Source organism: Chaetodon trifascialis, chromosome 7 (assembly GCF_039877785.1).
Source record: "Chaetodon trifascialis isolate fChaTrf1 chromosome 7, fChaTrf1.hap1, whole genome shotgun sequence".
In the NCBI taxonomy this organism is placed as follows: Eukaryota; Metazoa; Chordata; class Actinopteri; order Chaetodontiformes; family Chaetodontidae; genus Chaetodon; species Chaetodon trifascialis.
In genome coordinates this window covers 7,800,081-7,825,334 of record NC_092062.1, presented here as the reverse complement: position 1 = coordinate 7,825,334, position 25,254 = coordinate 7,800,081, and the positions used below count along the sequence as shown (strand labels likewise).

Genomic DNA, 25,254 nt, shown 5'->3' with positions numbered 1-25,254 from the left:
CAAGTTCCTATTTGCACATTATTTCCAACTTTTGTTTCCTAATGGTTAATTTTAGATCTAAAACTACCAACTGTAGACTATCAATACCTCTCACCAAGCTCCAGCATTCTCCATTCAACAACTAGTTGGTCAAAAATACTGTAGCATGCCATAAATTAAAACACTAACATAGTGGTTATGGTCTAAACAGCTTGTGACATTCTGGATCTGGCCCTGAAGACTCCCACCATCACCATCCTGATCTGCCTGGAGGGACATCAGGAGCCATTCCAAGAGAAGTAAAAATGTGTTTTTGCACATTTTTAAATACAAGACAAAGAAAATACAGATGCTTTGATCAGGTATTGCATTACAGTTTATTGTTGTAGTCGTCATTTGTTGCACTCTGCAGGGAGTTACAGCTTGAAGGTAATATAGACTGAAGGTACAAGCTACACCGTAGTACATGCATGATGCTGTCACACTTTGAGGCTTCTTGTGTGGACTTCCAGCTCGTCCCCTGAACGCACTGTACTGGGATTGTTTCCCTCAGAGACACAGATCTACAGCACTCTCACTGTCAAGGTACCATGGAGTCAACGCAGAGCTGACCTACAAACAAACCATCAGAAACAAAGTATATACAGTTACAGTAGATGACTGTTCAACATATGAGTGTGATCAGAAAAGGCAACTCTTAAGGCAGAAACATCTTAAGGAGGAAGATGAGGAATGTGATGAAGAATCAAAGAAGACAGGTCACAAGTCAGCTGCTTCTTCCTGCCAATTAGACTCTGAATGATGGAGTGAATATTGTATGTATATTAAGACCTACAGAATGGCAAAACATGTTGTTATTTTTTCCTGCCTGTTCAGTGAACTGAGTTTCATAAAGTGTATATCTGTACAAAAATATGAACATTAGCTGTTTTATTGTGACTAATCTTTACACAATATAAATACAAGTCAGGAACTTAGTGTAAAGAAATGTTGAGAAGTTAATACAGCACATACTATATATTTACCAATGCATTTATTTGTAGGTATTTCAAAATGCAAAAATATGCAGATATTTCCTGTAAATTATCAAAAGGCAAGTCTGAAGATTCCAACATATGGTGCTGCAGGTAATAATGTTTCTATACCTGCGTCTGTGCACATCTGACTGATTTAAGTGACAAATAGTTGCAAATGAACACACAATGTGAATGTGTGGTTAAGAAATGTGCTTGAAGGCCCTAAAAACTGATTTTTATTTTTATTTTTATTTTTTTCATTCTCCATAAGTGATAGTAAGAGTAACACATTTTCCCTCAAAGTTAGAATAGTTTGGTTGTTTTAAATCAAAGGTTTAAGGATGTTTTGTTTTGCCTGTGCTGCGCTCACTGGTTTGTAGGCATCATGGGAGATGTAGGCCATAGCATTCTTTGAGCTTGACCTATATTGGACACAAAATATCTGTCTCTCACTTTGTGGAAGACTAAAAGACTAAACTCAACCACACTGAATCAAATCTGATCAAATCATACAGACACAGACACAGATGATGCTGAGTGTTAAACTCTTCATACTTATTTAGTCTCGATTTTTTAATGTTAGAAAGAGATTTGAAACCACGTTGTAATAAGCAGGCTCGGCCCAATTTGTTACCTCATTTTGTTAAAAGACCGCTGCAAACATACATCAGGGGAAAGGACTTTTCCTTGGGTGGCATACAGACTAGAATGAAGTTATTATTTGGCACTAAGATGTTTTCTAAATGTGATGTAACAAACAGATGTGAGGACACAAAAACCTCTCCTCTGCTTCCTCAAGAAAACAGAAAAGTCTCATTGAGCATCGTGAGCAAAATAAAACTCCAAATTCAAAGCAGTTAGTGACTTGTCATCGAACAATCATTTACTGTACACATGTGTAAAAAAGTAAATTAAAACTCATACAAAATGTACAGTTTAATATTCATTTTTTTCTTGAGTGTCTCTCTCAGTTTACAACCCAATGTCTCCGCAGGCCTCGTGTCTTCTGCAGTGCCAGTGCCTGAGGAAGTCAAACACACACCAATCCTTCTTGTGCTTATTGATTTGAGTGTGAGTTGGGTTGGACCACGCTGCTGTGTCATCAGAGGGGAGGGAAGTCATTCCACTTTGAGACTTTGCCATTAGCCATCACAACACTTCTTGTCTCTTTATTCAGACACTGTGGCCAGAGATTAAAGGATCATCTATGATGTGGTAATAATAAAAAAAAGTCTACAATATGCTGTTGTCTGAAGGAGCTGTACACGATGATCAGGACACAGCAACAAAAAACACACCGTCCACCACTGAGGTTCATATCTGCCATTCTGACAGCTTTAACTGTCTGAAGTACACATGTACAGTAACATCATATCCAGTGTTGAGTCTTTATAATTGTGCTATTGGAGCTGGAAGCAGCCAGAGGAAGAGATAAAGAGTTTTAGATCTCGTTGATTGTTCGTTCAGAGGGACGGTAGTCCTCCCTTCCCTTTGGGGAGGACAAGTAGAAGGACTGGGTCTTGCGTTTTAGGCGAGCCCTCTTGGTGGCCAGTGACAGACTGTGCTTGCTGGAGGCGATAATGTCAGTGATGAACTTCTTGCAGTCCACACACACCTCCATGGTGGCCCAGTCCTCCGTCAGCTCCGGGGGAAGCTCCAGTTCTTCATGAGACTTCAATGAGCCGTGCTTGGAAAACCTACATGGAACAGAAACAGAGAACACTATTTTCTTATGTTGATTTTGTGATTATAGTTTGCTTTAATTGTTTTAACTATCCAGGGCATGTGGTCATGGTCACTCCTAACAAATGGAGGGCAGCAGATCACCAGAGTAACTGCTAACTGCTGCTCACTGTACTCTTTGCTGTAGCTACTAGTTGCCATTGGCTAGTTAGCTTGGTTAGCCATGCAGCTAGTGGTTAGCACTAACCAGTCATAAGCCTGGCCATATCTTCCACATTGCACCTCTAATATTAATATAAGGTGAACAGAATCTTGTTTTTGGTCCTGAAAGCATTGATTGTTGACATGAAGTTTTGGGTGTAATGAAGAAAAATAAGATGATAGTAAGTAACAGTTGATAAAATAAATGTCTTGATAAATAATGAGTTTGATCCTCAGTGCATGATTTACTTTTAATCATCCTACTTTTCAGCCGCTAGGTGTCACAGTGAAAGTGCACCACACTCTACGGATACACACTGGATATATGAGCCAGGTGAGGAGGACAGATTGTCCTCAAGCAGCGGCTGCTATGATTGAAGACCATTTTGTATTTTCGTTGTGTTGTAGTATTTTCTGCATTTTCTCATTATGAGCACGTGTGTTTTTAGCTTTTCTATATGTTTTAGCATTTGCAGGAATTTCGGTGCCAGACTTCCAAAAACATTTAATGTATGTGCTTTCACTCCTGCACAATGTATTTTTTTGAACCAATATCATACAAACTCTCTAAAAGAGAATTTGTATTATATCAAGACATAATTACTTACTACTACATAAATACTACTAAATATCAGTATACTGAGCATACTAAAGTGTACTCGGATCCAGACTATTAAATAGCGTACTTGTGTGCTAAATTGGAACAACTAATTTTGTACTTACTACACTGAGTAGTAAGTACAAAAGTCTAACTTGAGTTGTATTAAGAATACTTGACCATTAAGTATAATTAATATACTGCAAATATACAATTGTTTTATATCCACTCATGCTATTGTTCAATTCAAAATTGACATTCAAGATTAAAGTAAAACTATACTTTTGAGTATGCCATGACAGCATAAATTGAATTTTGATCCCTATAAGTTCATTTTAAATGTACTATTATGCTCATAGTGTTTTAACACAGTTCCTGAAGTATATCTGCTTTCAATCTATTTAAAGTAAATACAAATTTGTAGGAATGTACTGGAAAGATACCTTGTATTTAAATATACTTTAAGCATGCTTAAGTACATAGTTGGTTTTCACTTGAGTAATGTGAATTCAATCTGAATATTTGTGCTCATGTGCTCTTACTTGGACATGGTCTTCTGAATGTTGTGGCGCGGTGTTGCACTGGAGGATTTCTCAGATTTAACAGCAGCTGCTGCTCCGGAGCTTTTTCCAGCTCCTTTAGATGCTCCTGCTGTGGCTCCTTTCAAAGAAGAAGATGCTGTGGCCATTCCCACTGCTGACGGACCTGGCCCCTCAGCCACAGAGAGTCCTTGTCCAACAGTAGCCATGGCATGTATCCTCTCCCTGGGGAGTGTGTTGGTCGAGCCAATGGAGTAGATGGGCAAGCTGGAATAAGGTTTGGATGGCAGCCGCATCTGTTAGAGAGGGAAGACATGGAATGGAATTCAGCAGCACATTACTGTCAGCTGACTGATCGAAACACATGGCGGCAGGATTTCACGCTGCGCAGGCAGCTGATTGAACTATCTGACTTACCTTTTTGCAGCACTGGGAACACACAGGTCTGCAAGAAGAAAGAGAGACAACACAGAGGAAGTGGTGAATGAAAACAGTCACACTTCTTCGCAAAAAAAATTCATTTCAAATGCAAAAGATGAAGATGATCCTGGAAGATGTTTTACTTTTTGCAAAACTGGCAGACGTAGGACCAGGTGAAAAAGGAAAACCTTTTGGTTCGACAACAGAAGCAAAGCTGCAATAAAAAGATGAAGAAGACATTAGAAAGTACCAAATACAAACATCAAAGGGTTTGACCAAATGTAATCTGCTGGAGCTCAGAAGAAAGATCCGTGCTCGTTCCCTCATGGTGAAGTCAAGAAAGCGAGAGGTCTATTCATTCATAAAGGCTGTTTACATCTGTAAGGGATGGCTGGTTCATGCAGTCCCTTGCTGTTTTATACTGTCCATGTTAAAAGCAACATGTATCATAAAAGATGAAGTTACCTTTCCCTTCTTCATAGCGTTGTAGATCTCTTTGTACTGCTGGAACTTCTCCAGCTCTGCCTTAACCAGCACCTGTCTGATGTGCATCACCTCCTCCACGGTTAGAGACAGACACTCCACAGGGAAACAGAACTCCTCCTGTAACAACACACACACACACACACACACACACACACACACACACACACACACACACACACACACACACACACACACACACGCACACACATACGTACAGACACACACAACAATGACTGACTCTGGCTGTGGAGACACAACACTCCGCGTTTACCATTCAGTACACAAACAGCCATCCCTCTGCACCTTTCAGAGCTGCCTGCGTGGGTCCAGACTTCATTTGTGTCATAAAAATGTTTTCACTGTTCACTGAAGAAAAGTCAGATTCAGAGCAGCTCGAGATGCATAAACAACGAGAATGATGGGAAGACATGATTCCAGCAGCAGTGCAGGGCAGCAGAGTTCATCACAACCTGGACAATCATTGCCTTGAAGAGTTGTAGCCATTTTTAAGAATGAATATCCTGACACAACTGCGCTCCACACACCCATATTTACTTGCCATAAAGAACGAGGTGACAAATCAAAGCCATAACTATATGCTTTTCATCTGATGAATGTTGACAGGTGGAAACACTGTGGTTTGTATGTTGGTGTAACTGTGTTGTGATTGACAGGACGTGGGTCACAAACTTATGATGTTTTAATCTTTAAATTGATGTCTTAGTTGTCAGGATATTTAAGTTCAAAGGGAAGAACCATGATACAGATCACAGGATGGACTAGATCCAAAAGTTCCTCATACCAGCTCTGAACGGGGGAGGACTGCTCTCCTGCACTGTGCACCTCACGACTGCAAAGAACTGCAAAAACAAACTATGATGCAGACACTGACTCCTCTGAGGGACTTTAAACTTCTGCTTACTTATTCTTAATACTACTTGTGACAGCTGATTTATCTCTTTGTTCTTTTTTTCTTTTTAGTACTTAAACATAACATAAAATGGGGACATTTTCAAATAGGAAGTGTAAGTAAGTTGATATTTGAGAGTTCCAAATGTACCATAACGATAGACTGGCCTGCTGTTTTTTTTTAACAACACATACATCGAAACATTTTTCACAAGGATATCTTCAATTTATTTTTAGGGAGTAGTGACCATGTGAACTGAGAAGGAAGTTTGAGTGTGCAAAAGTAAACGTGTCAGTGCTCTCTGGTGGACAAACTATGTAACTGCAACACTGTTTCTACCTGATCTTGAACAAGTCTCTGACATTTCTGTACTGCAGTTTCTTACTTGACAGCCAGCACATGCTCAATATAAGTTAGTCTGATTTGTCAGTCTAGCTCTAATTTAAGAGACCAAAAATCTAACAATTGAGCTGGTTGAGGTGCAGGGACATGGTTTGTAAGCATCCACACACTGACTAATTTTACCTTCCTGTTGATGAACTTCAGACATGATTAAAATGGAAAAATACAGCTTTTAAGGCATTTTATGGTTTTGCATTACAGTACTGCCATTGTACAGCCAAAGTGTTCAGGTGATACTGATCATTATTAAAAAGCATTCATGTAATTGGTATCTTTGTTCGCTAGCTATGGCACCCTGCTGAAAACCTCTTTAACAGTCACACATCATGGTCATCTGACTTCTGTAGTACACGTAAGTGCTCAATAACTCCTGTTCATCTCATGACGCCTGACAGCCGCTGCTTTGTAACCGAACTGGAGAAACGCAGGGGAGAAACATCGAACAACTTGAATACATGAAACAAGATCCTAAACAGTGTCTTCATATTTATAGTGCCACAGATAAAGCAAAATATGGAGGTGAAAATCACACATTTATTGTAAATACATCCCACCACTAGCAAATGATTTGTTCAACACTAGAGCAGATTGAAATGAATTTGAGCTGCAGCTGCCTACTTCTGTTTGAGTATTAAAATGTGATCTAAAGCAGTGAAATGAATGATTACTAAATAAATGCTATTGCTCACTAGCTGTGTGATCACACCTCAGATAAAAAGCAGTTGTCCTCAGTCTATAATGTCAGCAGCTTGCTCTATAGGTGAATGATCTCTAGTGAAGCAGGAAGCATCAGCTGAGGATGGGCAGCTACAGTTACTATGCAGACAGACTGAGGGAGACTGGCAAACCTTGTCTGACTCTCTTCCTCTGATGTAAATGGCCCTGCACAGGGCAAAAACTGCCTTCATCAACCCCAACACAAATGCCTCGATAGGGTGGGAGCTCTGCAAAGGGTGGAGAGTGGAGGGAGAAGGACGGAGGTGGAGGAGGGGGATCCAGGAATGATATGAAGATATCATCCCAACCTGAATGAGAGAAGGTGAAGGAGTGTGTGTGGGAGAGGAAGAGGGGGGTTCCTGCTGTTTGAAGAAGTCCCACCAGGAGGTTATGTGAGCAGACAATGTGGATTTAGTGATAGAAAAAGAAGAGCGAAGAAATCCAGGAAGACAAACATACATCACACAAACAAAAGAAGTGAGTGTTTGGATTCAATCCTTTCTCATTAGCTTCTCTGTGATCCCGATGCTCACCTTCGCTCCATCATTGTCAAGTTCTCCATCTTTTTTGTCTCCTTCATGAAGTTACTGGACAGGACATGTGGTCAGAGTGGGGTTAAATCTTTGCAGGCTACACTGTCCTCAGAGAGCCCACAGTCAGATGCTCTAATACTGTCACAGTATTACTGGCTTGTTAATTAACAATTATAAACAGCATGAAAATAATAAAACCAAAAGAAATACTTCTTGTCCTGACCTTTTTTTTAATAAGTATTTTTTTCATGGTACATTTCACCTACAGAGGATGTCTGTGAAATGATGACTCACCAGAGACTTAGAGCTCTGTTTGGAGGGCGGCAGAAACTGTCGGACATTGGTCGGGGTTTCCTTCTCAATGGAGTGTCTCCTCTGAGGGGTCTGACGCCTCTCTGGCTGGGGTGTTGAGGAAATGGGCAGGAACATTGGGGGAGCTGGTGTTCATAGAGGACAGAGAAGTAAGAGAGAGGCAGCATCACTGGAAAGAGTCCACTGATTGGTTAAATCAGGGTTCAAGAACTTTTAATGATGAACAGCAACAAAAAAGTCAAATCTCAGGAAAACATTGCTGTCGCTGTGTGATTTAGTTAAGGAGGCGACTGAGCTGGGACAGGAATGTAGAGATAATTCCTGACTCACTTTTCTTCCCCAGGGCAGACTCTGGAGATGTATCATCCATCAAAGATGTAGCCACACTGGAGCTGCTGGCTGATCTGCGCCCAACGATCTCATCCTGAATGAATGGAATGTACAAGCACTTCAATCATTTGCTCCCCACGTGCCAGATGGAATTTCTAAAGCTCCATCCAATTACACAAACTCATACTGACGTCAGAGTCTGAGCTGTCCAGCTCGGCGAGGCTGGGGGCCTTCAGGAGCCTCTTCCTCTGAGGTACAGACTGAGATCCGGAGGGCTCTACCCTGGGAGATTCTGATCCGTTGGTCAGAGACAGAGAGCTGGACACCCTCCTGCCCATGTACGGACTAAAGTCATCTGCACAGAGCCACACATAAGAGACAGTCATTCAGGCAAAACGGGGAGAAGCACTTGGGATGAATCACAAAATACTTCCTCATATGATTCCTTGCATCCTGTATTCTTCTTTTAATCTATTTTGACTGTTCTGCCCCTGAAAAAGGGGACATGTTTTCAAATCACAGCGTGTTTTAATGAGAGGTGAACAGGTGCAATGAATCTTCCAGAGGATTGAGGTTTGAGATCCATCCCAAGCTTAAAGAGGTCAGGAAGGGTGAGTTAAGTTGGTCTGAGGGGAGGCAGAGGAGCAGGCTGGTGTTACACACAGAGCATGGATGCCTCTTTCATGAAATATATAACCTCTGAACGCCTAAAAGGGGATTCTTTCTCATAACAGCCTCTGTGGCACATTTTTTGGCAGAGCTGAGTCCTTGAGAGCAAACACCACAATTGACTAACAAGGTCATTCTGCACTGAGAGAGGAGCTGTTTTGTGCCATTATAACCAATTACCTACCAAACTGCCTGACTCTAGCTGTGGTTTCCAGGGGCGCAAAAATGGTTGAAAAGAAGATTTAGAAGGATGGAGGAAGTGAGAAGAGGAGACAGAGGAGTGCTGCACTAGACTGATAAAGAGCTGCAGCTGATTGGATCTATGGGAGCCCTGAAACCTCCCTCATTTATCCTTTAACGCTCTTCTCTTGTTTGTGAGAAAAGCATCCACATGAGCTCATCGTACAGTATCTGCTGCTGGACTAGAACTAACTGTCGTTCTATAGCCTAAGATTCCCAAGAGACTACATCACAGGCTTTAGACTCCTCTTAACACAAACCAACGTGCCATAATCAGCCACACTTACACACTCTGTGGCCAGGCTTCACTATTTAAACATTAAAACAGAGGAGATATTAGTTTACAGCCAGGGAGGCAGACAGACAAGGCCATTAGGTTAAGGGTGAAAAAGGCCTTTCAAACCACAGTAGCTCATACTTTACCTAGTCCAATACGGAACAATTCCTGTGGCATACTGCGAGTTTTGCCAAAACCTAAAAGGGGACACCTCCTTCATTAGGATAGCTACAAGAATATTCCACTATTTGTGAGGTCATTTTTCAGCTGTGGGGTGTATGTGTGCAGCCACACAGCTTCATTAAAATTCTACATGTCCTGTTGCTGCATATCATTTTAGTCTCAGGATACTGTTGATGGTGAAGGTCTCTCTGCCACTTTCGGAGTTTTCCAGTATGACTGCTGAATATTAAAATGTTGGCAAAGAAATCCTTGATCTTCCATTCTATAAACATTGTCATCAAAACCTAACATTTAGCATTCCTGTTTTAGCTGAAACATTTCTTGTTTATAGAAGAGTACTTCAAAATTTGGGGAATGTCCTTAAATGCATTTTTGTGGAAAATTAGAGGAGCAGATCACTACCGCTCTAATGTCCCTACACTGTAAGAAGCTAGAGTCAGGTGGCGATTAGCTTAGCTTAGCATAAAGACTGGAAGCAGGCTCTGTCCAACATTAAAAAAGTCAGCACCTCCAGGCTCACTAGTTAACTTGTTGGATTGTTTTGTTTAATCTGTACAAAAAAAGAAATGCAGACAAGTCGTGGTGCTATGGGGAGTTAAGAGTTGTAGCTTTTTCTTGTCAGATGGCTAACTCCTCTCGAGACTGCAGGAGGTCACTGCACCCAGCCAGGAAATGCTGCAACATATGACTCCCTGTGAAACTACAACTTAATGTTATTTCACTTTGGGTTGTGTAAGTTTGGACAGAGCGACGCTAGCTGTTTTGCCATGCTTCCAGTCTGTATGCTAAGCTAAGCTAACCACCTGGCTCTAGCTTCAAAAACACAAATAAGTGCATTTTTAAAATGTGGAGCCATTCCAGAAATGGTAGATGCATTTTACACACAATATCTCCATTTAGTCAGTTATGGAGAATGAAAAAAAACACCAGCAAACAAAACACAACAGACCCACAAATGCATGATACATCACCAAGAGTTATGTGACAACAGAGTTTATATCTTGAAAAATGGATTTCTTCTTGAACCAGTATTTTTTTTTGTTCCAAATTAAAACCTCAATCATGTTCATTAAAGTGTTGGTGGGTATGTACCACTTCCCCCTGAAATATAGAGCAAAGTGACAATCAAACTGTTCACTGCATATGAGAATGATCCATTAAAGAGGGCAGATCATACACACACAGATTATCAGTCAGCATGAATGAATAAGCATGAGGTGATAAAGCTTGTGTGGTGTGATGAGAGACAGTGGCTTCAGTGGGAGGGAAGTGGAGCACAGAAATAATGTTATTTACCTGCCTCAGCAGTATTTCCTCATCACCTCAATCAAAACTGTCTCACTAAGTTGGTCATATGCATTTCAAGCTAAACACATGCCACTACTGAGAGAACACATCTCAATTCACTGAGTGTCCAGTGCTGTGCAGAGCATGAGGCTGCACGCTGATCCGTCTGCACCCTGATTCAATTCTACAAAGTCACCAAGGTACGTGAAAGACTCTTTTATATGAAGTTGATGATTCTTGAAAACACAGAGGTGGCAGGAACTCTTTCAGCTCTTCCACTTCACTCCTTAATGAGACAGCAGGTTGCATGCACTTCTATTTCCAATAAGATGAACATTACAGCAGTGTATCTGACAGTTGATGTACTCAGCAAAGGGGAGACTTTCCCTGAGTGTTTCAAGATCGGCAGCAATAACAGCAGGAACACTTTTCACGACTGACGTGATTCTGTCCATTTGTTTCACTTGAGTTGTAGATAAGACAGAGAAGAAGAGTTTATGCTGGACACAGTTCATAGCTACAAATGCTGGACACAGTTCTGTCACTCAGTAAGATTATAACATCAAATGATGTCCTCCAAAAGGAGATTTGAAGTGCACTGAGGCAGCAATGTCATTTCACAACTCTTCCTTCATAATTCCACATAAGCTCAGTTGTACCCCAAATTGTTCCCAGAATGCCTCTCTGATTGGGATGCTGTCTTAAATTCATTAGATTTTGTTAGGATCTGCTCACCTGTGTGTCCCTGGTGTTTTCCTTGCCACATTTTTGGTATTTACACTTTAGAATAAGGGACACGCCACACAAACCATATCACTACAGCTGGTTTGTGAGGGGGGTAACACAAGCTGCTTTTAACAAAGAGTAACAATGATGCAACAGGTTCTTTTCCGAGGCTGCAAACAAGAAACAATGACTACAGAGTCATAAGATGAGTCCGAGTTCTCTGATGCAGTTGTTCCCAAGTTGTTGTTTTTTGTCCAACGTACAAAAGTATTTCACTACAGATAATATATCAGTTGTGGTGGATCTGTGGCTGCACATGTGAAACATAAAACATCAGGATGGCTGAATTGTTGAAGTTTTGACTATGCACTCTTTCAAAAGGTTCAGTCAGGTCAATGCCGCTCAGACTGGCAGACAGAAAGTGAGGCAACAGCCAAACCTATTCGTGTTCTTATCTTCATGTTAAACACAAATGTGTGTTAATATTTTCTTTTTAAATTAGCTGAGCTACTCTGCAGTCATTTCATGTAACCCCTGGTAACTGCACTACCACATGGCGTACGAGTGCACCTGGTTGAGAATTATTAATGTACGTCACCCAAAATCCTGTGCATCACTTTGCCGGTCAATGTGTCATTCATCAGTTTGCTTTCATCAATGTCCTCCTGCTGACCAATGTCCCACATCGCCATGTTTTCACCTCCACAGACCACACAGCCATCACCAACCACTGAAGCATGACATGAAATGTGTAGGCAGTGTGCTGATACAGTATGTTTGATGTGTGTGCAGGCTGGAGAGCAGATGAGCAGCCACAACAAGGAGGGAAACAGAAGGAGATTAAAAGCCAGGTAAGCAGCGAGGTAGACTTTACCTGACGCATCAAAACTGAAAGACATGCTAAGTGGCCGAATTACTGCAATGAGAAACAGTCACGGCATTGGGCGGTTATTGCTTGTGATTGGGAGGTAAATTAAGGCAAGACTAACTGTAACACATTAAAGGTTGTAATCTGTTTGTATTTGGCAAGAAATGCAGGGATATAGCATGCTTATGGTCTAGTTTTAGATCACTAAATATAACCACTTTCATAACAGGATTTCAAATAATCCACAGCCAATGGTGTGAGATTACTGACACTGAGAAACAGTAGTGGTTTTAACATTGTTCATATTAGTGGAATTGCAGACACTTAGCATTATTATTTGTGTACAACTTCCACTTCTTTTGAATTGTAGTACATCAAAACAATAATAGGCATTAGTTGCAACACAACTGTGAAAAGGTTAGGCAGCATTAGCTATGACAGCAAAGAGCAGAGGCACAAATAATAGTGTAGTAAAGTGGAAAAAGAACTGAAACAGAGCTCGAAATAATGATGCTACTACAGATTTCTCTATTAGAATTTAGCTGGTTTGCACATGATGCCCAGCAGGTGCAAGCATCAGCTCCATACTTCAGCTTAAAAAAGACATTTCAGACTGAAGTATGCTTTCATGTGCATGAGAGAGTGCATGTGCATCTGCAACAAAGGTATAAAACTAACAACAGCAGGGACAAAGAAGCAGTGAGTTTCCTTACCCAGCCTTCCCCTGCGGACCTCACCAGGCGACACGGGTCGAAGTTTCCTTTCTGCTTTGATTTCCTCCAGGATCCGCTCATGCAGTGTTGGAGGAGGCTGAGTCTGTGGCTTCAGTTTACGAGCTGACACCTAAAACATTTTGATGATGGATTAAATATAGAAAATGACAGAGAGTAAGTAGAGTGGAGTACAACTGGCAGAAACCTGCAGGGTTATAGCCAGCGGGCCTGTTTCTCACCACCTCCTCATATCACCTGTGACTGATTGTTCACCTCATAGAGTCGAGCGCTCTGCCGAAACAGCGCCTGCTAATTCTGAAGTAAGATTCATATCAAGTGAGAAGTGATGATCGCAGCATTTCACTGAGTTCACAATGCAGTGAAACTGATTGAAAGCAGCAGCATTCATTTAGTCAGAGAGGCTGTACTGGTTTTAATATAGAGCTTTTAATTTACCGTTTTAACAGGCACTTTTCATGAGATAGTGTTGAAGAAATAGTGTTACCTCTTTCAGTTTTAGTGTAAATCCTATAATGAAGTCTAGAGCATTCCTCCTTATTTCCTATGATCTTTGCTTTTTTTTCTTGTCAATTACTGAATAGCTTCGCTTCTCTGAGCCTCTAATATTTGTGTCACAGGCTGCACGAGGATGGGTTGTGATATTTACGTTAATTTTCTTAAGTTGTGCTTACAGGATTGAGAGGTGGTCTGGACCTGATGAATTCCAGGATGACCTCATGGGCGCTCTTCTTTAACCTGGGTGGGATGTCTCCATTTACCTGAAGCACCAGAACAAGAGTAATATACAAGAAAAAGGTCAACACGGACAAGAAGACTGAAATGGCTTCATTCCTTAATTACCATGTAATACCATGTCATTGTAATCTAGCTCAGGAATCCTGCTTGTTTGACTTGCAACACCAAATGTCTTATAATCACCATGTAAGGTGTATGACTGGGATTAATCTAAACCAGCCAATGACCTGGCACTATTTTCTATGACATTTTGTTAAATGAGCCTGACAACTTGAATTTAAGTCAAGCACTGGTATCCAAAAGAGCATCACTCCAGCCTACAATTATTCTGCAACAGTGCAGCAAGCTTTTCCAAGCAATTTCCCATGAAAGTGGAACAATAACACAGCAGCAGTGTAGAGCAGGACACCGGCATGTGGCATTAATGTCTTTGTGTGGCCCAAACTGGACACTGACCATGACTTTGCGCAGTTTGTAGCGTTTGGACCTGATGTCGTCCATGAGCATCTCATAGGGAGTGAGCTGGTACTCGATGGGCAGAGGGTTGTACTGACGCTCCTGCACCTTCTTCAGCTTGACTCCTTCACGGAGGTCCCTCATCACCTGAACCCAGAATCGAGCCTGACAGAGGAAGCAAAGAGCAGCATGTAGAAAATAGCACGACCCTTTGAATATGAATTTATTTGGACAATAGCAACCATCTGTGCTCTGACCTCTCTGTGCACACAGAACAAGGAGGGATCATCAAGGGGAGCAGTTCTATCCATCTCAACACGGTTCCTGAGAAGCTCTTTAATCACTGCCTATTTAGAGTGTAACATGCATTCATAAAGACTTCTTGATGTGAACATGCAGTTATGGAGAATCTTTAACATCAAACCAAAAGGGGGTGTGATGTCCCCCTGTACTACAGGTGAGTGAGACTTTGATCAGGAGAAATGATCAGTTTAGGCTGGAGGTCAGAGGTCAGGAGTCAAGCTGCCTACCCAGTCAGCGTTCTGTAGCTCATTCAGGTCTCGGCCAGGCTCCTCTGATGACTCTTCCTCCATCTTACGAAGGTTCTGATGGAGAGAGACAGACAGACAGACAGACAGACAGACAGACAGACAGACAGACAGACAGACAGACAGACAGACAGACAGACAGACAGACATTAAACAAAACACGACATATTTGCATTTGTAGCTATGCTCGTGATAATGCTCTAGCAGTGCCAGTGCTGGTTGATCAGTCATTTGGTCCAAAGTGAAATAACTTAACAACCTTTGGATGGATAGCCATGAAATTTGAACAACTAGTGATATACTATATAGTTTATATTAACTTTACCAAGGCAGCTAACAATGAAACTGAGACTTTTAATCATGTCAGTGTTTTTCTTTTGCTTTGTTTTACAATAAGCATGACAGCCTCACAGAGCAGCTACCGTGTTCTCGAAAAATAGCATCCTCAAAAAAAGAAAAACCTTATCATAAATTCCCTTTTTATGTAAGGCATTAGTAAAAAAAAAAAAAAAACAAGATATGGACCTGAGACAGCCTCCTGTTATGAGGCAGTCAACAGCACGCCATGCTCCTCCATCCTGACATCTGTGTGAACCTGCACAACGTGAGGCCATTAGTGTGTTGTAAAACACTGACAGCCTGACTGACAGCCTATCAGTGGGAAACATGGAGCTAACCTGCACTTCTCTGCTGCTGCTTTCAAAGTTCAACAGAGGACAATGTCAGTGTGTGTGTGTGTGTGTGTGTGTGTGTGTGTGTGTGTGTGTGTGTGTGTGTGTGTGTGTGTGTGTGTGTGTGTGTGTGAGTGTGATAGAGAGAGGAAGTAGTAGAGAGAAACAAAATGTAACAGAAAGTGTGCGAGCATTTGAAAGCAGTGGGCAGACAGAGCATATGTTGCCTCGGGTTAATATTTGTGGTGTGACTGTTGTCTGACTTGTCACGTCACAGCAGAGGAAGTTTGATAAGACAATCATGGGAGTCCACCCAGCTGACTTCGAGTTAAGTCCTCAGCCCACCAGGGAAATCACAATTCACTTTTATCCTGTCAGAGAGCAGCTGCCTGGACTGGACTGCTGGGCTCAATGCAGCAGTTACATAACATTACACACAACAGAATGCAATTTGCTGCATCATTGCTCTGCATGCCTACAGTGTACACAGTGCTTTAGCATCATAAGGTACAGTAATGGTCAAGTGTTTAATGGATTACAACAGCCCATCAAATTAAAACACTGCTAATCTAGCCAGTGAAGAGAATGAAAAGAGATCAGTGCAGTTGCTTTTAAGCACCATTATCTCATTGGTATGAGTGGCGCCTCATGAAATCACATCAAAGCCAAACATTTCCATTTCAAAAGGTTTGATTAAGCAGTGTTCTCTGCACTTAATGAGGACAGCATTTTAATTAATACATGCACGGCAACCCTCGTGTGAACAAAACCAATCGCACTACTGCTGCAAGTCCACATGAATAATTAGGGCAGTTACCAACTGCATCTACAAGTCAGTAATTCTGCTCTTTGTTATTCATTTTTTCGCTCTCAGCAGATGACAAGAAGCACTTATCCATGAGCAAATAGGAGGCAGTTTCTGTGAGTCACCACTAATTCAGCTGCTTTTCTGTGAACCTCCAGCAGCAGGAGGCGTCTTTGTGGAGAGACAAAGCAGCTCTTTGGCAGCCATGGCTGCTAGTGATGGACACATAATGATAGGTCCCCCTGTGGCTCGGCACAGCTCTGCCACACAGACTAGCAAGTGGGAGTGGGAGGGCTGCTCAGAGGCCATCTTACTCCTGGGTATCTCTCTCTCTCTCTCTCTCTCTCTCTCTCACACACACACACACACACACACACACGCACACACACACACACATTCAGAATATGAACACACAGGCAGAACCTTGGATAAACATAGGCACAGACTCATTTAAAGTATATATTTTAAGCAGAAAAATCACACCACAGATTCACACCCACACGTCCTGCTCACACTCATCTGTGAGGCTTCACAACAGTTTAGTCGTCTTGACGTAATGATGACACTGAATTACAGTCAAATATATGATTTGTTTTTAGTATCTGGAGACGAGCTTCCTGCATTTGAACTTTTTTTTGATGATATACATTTAACATGGAAGCTAAACCATATAAAGTTATTGAACTGGACGTGGACATACTATATACGGAGGTGTAAAATTCTTTCACAAGAATTTAGGCACATTTGCCACTTTAATGAAAGAGCAACAACAAGATGGAGTCAGTCATGTTAGCAGGTGTGTCAGGCTGTACTTAGGTAGTAGTGCTTTGAGCTAAATGCTACCATCAGCATGCTAACACGCTGGCAATGACAATGCTTGGCAGGGATGAAATTTACAATGTTAACCATCTTACTTTAGCATGTCAGCATGCTAAAAGTTGCTTATTACATAGATACAAACATGTGTATATCGTACTGAACAAATACTACTTTTGACCTGATGATGGTGCTAGATGAAAAGTCACAGAATCAGCAAAGTTATTACAATTCATCCTATGGAGATCATCAGTGTTTTACCATCCAACAGTTGTTGGGAATTTTCACTTAAAACCAGAGATGTCAGTGTCATATTAATATAGACGTAAGATCATTAGTCCGGGGCCCATGAATGTCTTTAAAATCCATGGCAATGCATTCAAGGGCTGTCGGACAGACAGACAACCAACAGACCACGCCACTAGCTTGGCTAAAACATGGAATAAGATAGAAGAGAAAATCATTATAGAGTGTTTGTTTTCATACCGTCCTGTCACTGAATTGATCCTTTAAAATAACACACAAGAACTTTGTACCTGTGTTATAAGAAGTGCTACATAAAATTACAAACGTATGATAGTGACGATTGTTTTTAAAAACATTTCTTTCTAGGCCAAAGAGCTGCAGTCCCCACATTTCCTCTTTTTTGTGTTTCTTTCTCAGCCTTCTCCACCGAGCATTAAGACCTCTCTCCTAACAGCGAGTTATGTAAGCAACTAAAACCCCTCTATTCATTCAGATGCATTACGCACACAGAAAGGGCAACAGCAGTAGTGCATAGCAGGAAGGAACCCTGAGGTGGCACACACACACACACACACACACACACACACACACACACACACACACACACACACACACACACATCACTCCTTCCAGAAACTGTTCCCACCCACAGCTGAGCTCCAAAATGCTCCTGAGGAGAAACAAAGCCCAAAGTGTACGAGTTCCACTTTCCACTGTTCAGACAAAAGGCCTCAATGTGAACCGAAAATGAGCCGATAATGCATCTGCAAAGACATTATTACATTATGAGCTCATGTTTATCTTCCCTGAGCCACTTTTCAAGCCTTTTCATCAAGTAGAAAGCAACGATTATGATGCATTCTGACTGTGCAGGCCTGCTGATCACACATCACTGAGGAAAATAATTAGAAATCACCTGCCAGGCCTATTCTGGAATATGAACAGATCCATGACCCATAACAGCCTGCACTGCAATAAATACACTGAATGAGGATTAATCCTTTGTGGTATGCAGACAAGTTGGAAACAATACATCACACACACACCTACTACTACAATTAGAGCCTCATACAGGATTATTTGAATGCCTGTCTGAATATCAGCTGTGAGACGCTGAACTCAGTGCTTTTGGCAGAATGAGAGTCAGCATGTCTCCAGACACTGTCATCTATGTCTGACATGCACAACAAACATGTCACTCCTTCTTCACAGCGGCCCACATCGACCTGTCAGCCAGCAGGGTGTGAGAGCACGGCCTGTCATCCACACACCGCATCCGACTGCTTGGACATTACAACCCTGGTGACGTACACTTGGCTAGTTTGTACCAAATGGAAAAAACTCTACCAGTAAAAGCCCATTTCAAACCATTTCTTTTAGGTTAGAAATGGGCACGAACAAGTTTAATCATACTTAACAAAATGCTGAACCATATGTATATGACAACATGTCCACATAACATATCATGTTAATTTGTAAATTGGTAGAACATGTTGAATCTTGTGTCCCAGTTTATACCTCAACATCTTGATGGAATTTCTAATGTGCATCACTGACATACACATTTTGCAGTTAGCACTGATGGAAACTGGTATATAGTTTTTAATAGTGGTGCAGATACAGGAAACTATAAGACTACGCCTTTTTTTTTTCAAGTTCATTCAACAGAACAGCTGAATTCTGTACCATAAGATATCCCCAAACCTTTTATATCGCAGTAATATCAAGATGGAATTGCCATGTAAAAAGTAACTTTAAGAGGTGAAATGCCTGAATATGATCGTCAAAAGGTCATTTAGTTCTTCCTTGTGCCTCTGACTGGCCTTTAATAGCGTCATTTGAGGTGTATTCAAGCGGCCAGTCCCCTAATGTTGTAAAATAAGGAGCATTTGAAGCATTAAATGGAGAAATTTAAAGGCCCCAGGGTTTATTTTGATAAATGTCTCAATTTTCAATTTTCAACTAGCAGTTGTTTTTTGTTCCTTTGTGAGATGTTTTATGCACAAACTTGAATTCTGGCATGTTTCTCTTTGGTGTAAACTGTCCACAACACACATCATGTTATTCTTACATGTTATGAGCAGTAAGTTATGCATAAAATGATGAGGATAAGCTGCTAGTGAAAGCTGTGAGTCAGTTACTAGCTGTTATGTCATAGCTGGAGAAATATAGACTGTGCAGTGACGTGTCCATTCATTTTTTTATCCATGGTCATAACCACAGATGCCTTTCTGTATCAGCTGACCACCTCTGCTTTGTCACACAGGAAAACTGCTGTCTGATTGCTGTCTTCATGTCTGTGTGTGTGTCTCTGTTATGTTCATGCCTATTACACGCTATAATTGAGCCCTTCCTCTCAGATGTGATGGCTTATTATTGAAATAGCCAGGATGGCTCAATGATTCATGATTTTTATGGTCTGCTGGTTTCTTCATTTGAACCCTTTATCCACAAAAGCAAAGAGAAAAACAACATATGACTATAGACTGACTGTCTTCTTTGTCAAAAGCTTCATATTAAACTACCGTAGCTGATATTCTCACTTAACCACATGACCAGAATGAACATATAGTGTATATAATGTGTGTGTGTGTGTGTGTGTGTGTGTGTGTGTGCGCGCATGTGTGTGTTTTGCAAAAATGACCTCTGCCAACAGTGTCAGTGGTACCCACAGAGAGTGAGAGTCATGTTAATTATGGGGTGTATGGGGTTATGTAAGGTCACACTGCTAAATCTTCTACAGTGATTCCTCACTATGTCCATTAATCAAAGCTCAGTGATCGTCCTGTCACCTTTAATTAGAGGGGAGTAGAGGGAGTGCTTAAAGAAGACTGGTATTATAAAGCAAGAGCTTATGCAATATAATATTGCTATATCTGCTCTGTAATGTGTAACTAAAACACATATTTGATGGCTTAAACTGTAATTAATGTGTGTGGAAAAGAAGCAGTAAAGCACAGAGCCGGGATGATGATGACGATGATAAGGACCCACCTCTTTGGCACTCCTTATCTTCTCCAGGAAAGTGCGTAGCTCCCTGGTTTCTGTGTACAGAGCCCGGCACACTGCCTGGTAGTGACTGGGGGCGTCTGATAGACTTGGTAAATGAGCTGTGCACAGCTACAAAGGAGACAGTGAAGCGGAGAGATTTTTAGTACACAGCTCACAGCTGCCATTATTCTACACATGAAATGACTGAGGAAAATTCACAACAAAACCTGAAGAAATTCACCCAAAGGAAATTTCAGAAGATGGAACCAAACAATTTGAGCATTTTCCGAAATAGTTAAAACCATTATTGATTATGAAACTTTATTGCTGCCTTGTTGGTCAGCCAACTAATCAACTAGCAGATGATTAGTGACTAACTGTTGCAGCACTGGGCGGCACGGTGGAACAGCAGGTAGTGTGTGTGCCTCACAGCAAGAAGGTTGCCGCTTCGATCCCCGGGCAGGGTCTTTCTATGTTCTAAACAAATCTGCATGATCACATTCTTCATTTTCACTCCCAGTTTTCCCAGAAGCTTTGGTAAAGGATCTGAAGGACATTGCATGAAAACTAAAAACCCACAAGGCAATTATGCCTGAGGTCAGCCATGCTGCCGCATGTGCGTGTGCGCACACACACCCACACACACACACACACACACACACACACACACACACACACACACACACACACACACACACTCAGAGTGAACAACAGTGATAACAGAATATGTCCTTGTCTCTCTCACAGGAACAGAAGGTACCCTGGGTCTATGCTTGGCATGCTCTTGGTGTCCATTTTTCCAGACTGCATTCCAGTTAGAGAAAATTTCACTGGCCGCAGAAAATACCAGACAACCGTCTCTCCATAAGCTGCATCCTGTCCACATCCTCACACATGTAGGTATAACAGAGCATGCTGTATCCAGGTTAAATGAACATGATATTGTTCTTATTTTCACACAAAAGAAATGAAATGGTGCTATGCTTGGTTTCATGTAGTGAATAAATGTGCCACTAAAAACAGTTAATAGTGTATTGTACTGTATGTCAGCAAGGGTGAATACAGTAGGACAAAAGGTAAACTGAGGGAGCACAGAGAGTGGATGGTCGGAGGGTGAAAAACACTGAGACGACAATTGGAACCGACAGCCAACTAGCCATCAGGCTAGCCAGAGTGCCACACTGCTCAGATACATCTCCTTGGAACGCAGTGTTTGTGTGTGTGTGTGTGTGTGTGTGTGTGTGTGTGTGTGTGTGTGTGTGTGTGTGTGTGTGTGTGTGTGTGTGTGTGTGTGTGTGTGTGTGTGTGTGTGTGGTCATTATGTAAACAGTGTGAGGCCATGTGAGGACTGACACAGTGACTCTGTGCTCCATTGGACAACAGAGATACATGACTCCCAGCAAGGATGAGGCTGGCAGCCTGTGGTTATAGTCTCTTTGTTCAGAGCCACGTTTAACATTTTCATTTTCTCACACTTGTGTTCCTGAACAGCTACCCTTGCTGATATCATCTGGTCCTGGAAATTCACCAGTGTATTACGTTTGGCCAAGACCTTTATTTCCGTTTTAAACTTACTTATACTTTGTACTCCAGCAATATTTCCTAGCTAGTTATTTGATCCATTGTTCATATGAAAATATTTATGTGTGCAGCTTTCAATTTGGTGTCTTATTAGCATCAAAGTCCACCTGAAAACAGGAAGTGATGTGTTTTACATCTCCAGCAAAAGCAATAACGGCTTGTTTGCAATCAGTCAAAATGATTGGTTAGTTACCTTTAGCATAAATAGTCCCAATGGGTGAACTAACACAGAAAAGATAGCCACATTCACTTTGATATTGTACCTACCTTGAAGATATCTCTGTAACCGTGAACACTGGAGATGTTGTCAGGGTCATCCTCTGCCTCGTCCTCCTCCTCTGTGGCCTCATAGCCTTCGTCAGGGCAGGGGTCTTTCTCAGCTTCGGACATGTTGGTCATAAGGTCGATGAGCTCCTCCAGTGGAGGGCTGAGCTCCCTCTCCTCATTCTCCTTCAGTCCGTAATCCAGAGCCTTGTAGATCATGATGCCCAGAGACTCAATCACCTGAAGGAGACAACCAAAAAGAAGATTCACATGATCTGCACTCACTCCTGTACAGACTATGTCACTTTTGTGTATTTATTTATTTATTTCTGCAGGTGTAGCCTCGCTCAAACTGAAGCGGATGATCAAATCTGCATGCTTGCATGCAATCTATGAACATTATGTTACTTTCATGTGTAGATCTAACAAGGTTAATAACAAAGAATACACATAGCTTACACACACTGCAGGTAAAGTTTGAATATTAAGCAAATAATACATTAATTTGTGAAGAATACGTCATGTCTTGTTTTCTACATGTTGTTGCCTGTTGTTCATCTGCAACACATAAAAACAATTATGGCTTTGCATTTTTGTTATGTAATATGACCCTCTTTTGTGTGCCCAACCAGAGCTGAACAGCTGTAACATTTTGATCTCATGAACTTTAGACGAGGTCTCATTATTCACACAAACACTATATACACACTCACTGGCCTTTGACACGCTGGTGCTGGGAGCAGGTGACTGATAGCAGATCTTGTCATTAACTGAGACATGAAGGAAAACAACATCATCACATCATACATGTCTTCATGTAGATGGAGGGAGTCTTGATGGAATTAAGAAGCAAGGGTCAAAGTGTGGAAGAGGTCATCTGGCATTTGTTTGCTGGCTGAGATTCATCTTAGATTTGAGGATGTCAGTTTCAATAATACTCCACCCAGAAAATACTCACACCTGTAGGCTATTAAAAATTGCCAAGTTGGTCCTTATTTTGATGACAAAATTTAATGATGGAAAAAGTATCAAAAAGTTTTTTTTAAAAAAAGAACATGAATGTTTATTCTTTGCATGCTTCAAACACTACATTAATTACATTACTACTTTTACATAGATGTCACCTTCCAACAACACTGTGGCTTTTTGGGGAAAATGTCAGCGTTTACAATATCCTGAATGTACCAATGATTTAATAATAATAATAATAATAATACATTTTATTTATAACGCACTTTACATTTCCCGGAATCTCAAAGTGCTACAGCACACATTACAGTAAAAACATAAAAAATATAAAAAGAGTACTTAAAATATATTAAAAGCCTCTTTAAAGAGAAAGGTCTTTAAGTGTTTTTCAAAAGCATCCACAGTCTGTGGGGTCCTGAGGTGACCTGGCAGGGAGTTCCACAGACGTGGTGCAGCAGAGCAGAAGGCCCGATCTCCCATGGTCCCATGATTTGAGATGGACCTTTTGATACTTTGCTTCTGCCATGGAAACTTGAAATTGAACACAGCAGCTATTTTCTGTGCAGAACTAGTCATAAACTTGCATGTATTGGCCACCCTGGGGCAATGTAAGAAGCTGTAAACACAACATTGACTAATCAGCTTATTAAACAGATGTACCTTTATATTAGCAAAGTGTTCCTTATTTACACATCTGGCAGACACACAGCAACAGTAGCATTCATTTAGACCTGATGTATGTACTGTAGGTCCAATATTCACTCTTCTATTAGCTATAGTTTGGTCACCACCAACTCCTTAGGGAAATATCTGGCTAGCTGCTAAATGTGTGACTCTGTGCTAGCCGCTAACTAGTACCGCTAACTAGCTGGTTGCTAACTAACATGTTCACAAGATACCTACTAACAGAGGATTACTGTAACTCACCACAGGAATAATTATTCAAACATAATAACATTTTATGCAGATTGAGCACCACCCTGAGCAGCATTTCAAAATGAGGATGCAAACACTAAGCACACATGGATTTTGGTTGGTGGTGTCTCACATTAGCTTCCTGAAGGTTTCAGTTGTCTGATGTTCCACCTGCACTTGAACAAACCACACACACATCAACAAACCAATCCTTATTATGTTTCACTGTGATGAAGCTCTGCTTTCAACTATATTACCACACAACAATAATACAACTTTAACAAAAACTGACATTGCAAGTTAATGCTCATATGTTATTATATTATAACTATTGTTACTGTAAGGAAAATTAATGGCTTCTTGAACCTTTAAAAAAAAAAAAAGCTAGCCAATAAGATATATAAGATGTGCTTAGTTATAGCACTCAATCTTCCCTGAAATTGGAGAGTCATGGTGGATGAAAGCAGCAATGCCAAAGCCAAGACAAAAGAACAGAGTGAGAAATCACACCCGGGATTATTCTGCAGCCCTGAGCACTGAGAAAAGACTGAGAGGGTGCCAGACAGCACATAAACCACTGAGAGAAAAGACAGTGAGGAAGGGGGGATGAGGGGATGCGGGAAGGCTGCAGAAAGGCAAGGATCAGAAACAGATGACAGGAAAAAGAAGCAGAGAACAAGATGATGAGAGTCATTGAACTGATCAAGGAGGTCAAGGAGGGGGGAGAGGGTGAGACATCAAGAGAAACATAATCATGCGATGTGTGTGTGTGTGTGTGTGTGTGTGTGTGTGTGTGTGTGTGTGTGTGTGTGTGTGTGTGTGTGTAGACATGAAGATCAAGGGCGGAACAATGGACATTCATGGAGGGAGGAGGGGTTATATGAGAGATCTGTCCCCCTCTCCCCCACCAGAGCTGGGTTTTCTCAGGGGGGAAATGGCTGAACGCCACCTCTTTGTCCAAGCTCCACCCAGATCCACACACATTGATACATGACACCATGCTGACAGGCGCACGCGCACACGCACACACACACACACACACACACACACACACACACACACACACACACACACACACACACACACACACACACACACATACATTCATACTAATACACATGCAAACTTATGACTCCTCCTAGACATA

The 25,254-nt window shown here is 41.4% G+C and overlaps 1 protein-coding gene across 4 annotated transcripts in view; it reads right to left on the bottom strand.

Annotated features, from left to right (window-relative positions):
- Window positions 1–1,852: 1,852 nt before the first annotated feature.
- spire1b (spire-type actin nucleation factor 1b) overlaps window positions 1,853–25,254 on the bottom strand; it is a 36,384-nt gene continuing 12,982 nt past the window's right edge. Inside the window, exons 3-18 of one of the 4 annotated variants that reach the window (XM_070965678.1) lie at window positions 22,227–22,463; window positions 20,382–20,507; window positions 14,832–14,906; window positions 14,559–14,648; window positions 14,302–14,466; window positions 13,782–13,868; window positions 13,090–13,219; window positions 9,459–9,509; window positions 8,318–8,481; window positions 8,127–8,220; window positions 7,779–7,921; window positions 4,902–5,039; window positions 4,580–4,650; window positions 4,434–4,461; window positions 4,020–4,312; window positions 1,853–2,692 (exon numbers count right to left, since the gene is read on the bottom strand). In XM_070965678.1, coding sequence (XP_070821779.1) covers window positions 2,437–2,692; window positions 4,020–4,312; window positions 4,434–4,461; window positions 4,580–4,650; window positions 4,902–5,039; window positions 7,779–7,921; window positions 8,127–8,220; window positions 8,318–8,481; window positions 9,459–9,509; window positions 13,090–13,219; window positions 13,782–13,868; window positions 14,302–14,466; window positions 14,559–14,648; window positions 14,832–14,906; window positions 20,382–20,507; window positions 22,227–22,463 — 2,148 coding nt within the window. In that variant the 3' untranslated portion in view covers window positions 1,853–2,436. Of the gene's footprint in view, window positions 2,693–4,019; window positions 4,313–4,433; window positions 4,462–4,579; window positions 4,651–4,901; window positions 5,040–7,082; window positions 7,260–7,778; window positions 7,922–8,126; window positions 8,221–8,317; window positions 8,482–9,458; window positions 9,510–12,382; window positions 12,425–13,089; window positions 13,220–13,781; window positions 13,869–14,301; window positions 14,467–14,558; window positions 14,649–14,831; window positions 14,907–20,381; window positions 20,508–22,226; window positions 22,464–25,254 lie in introns of all 4 variants that reach the window. The other 3 variants (XM_070965677.1, XM_070965679.1, XM_070965680.1) reach the window with 3 other exon arrangements.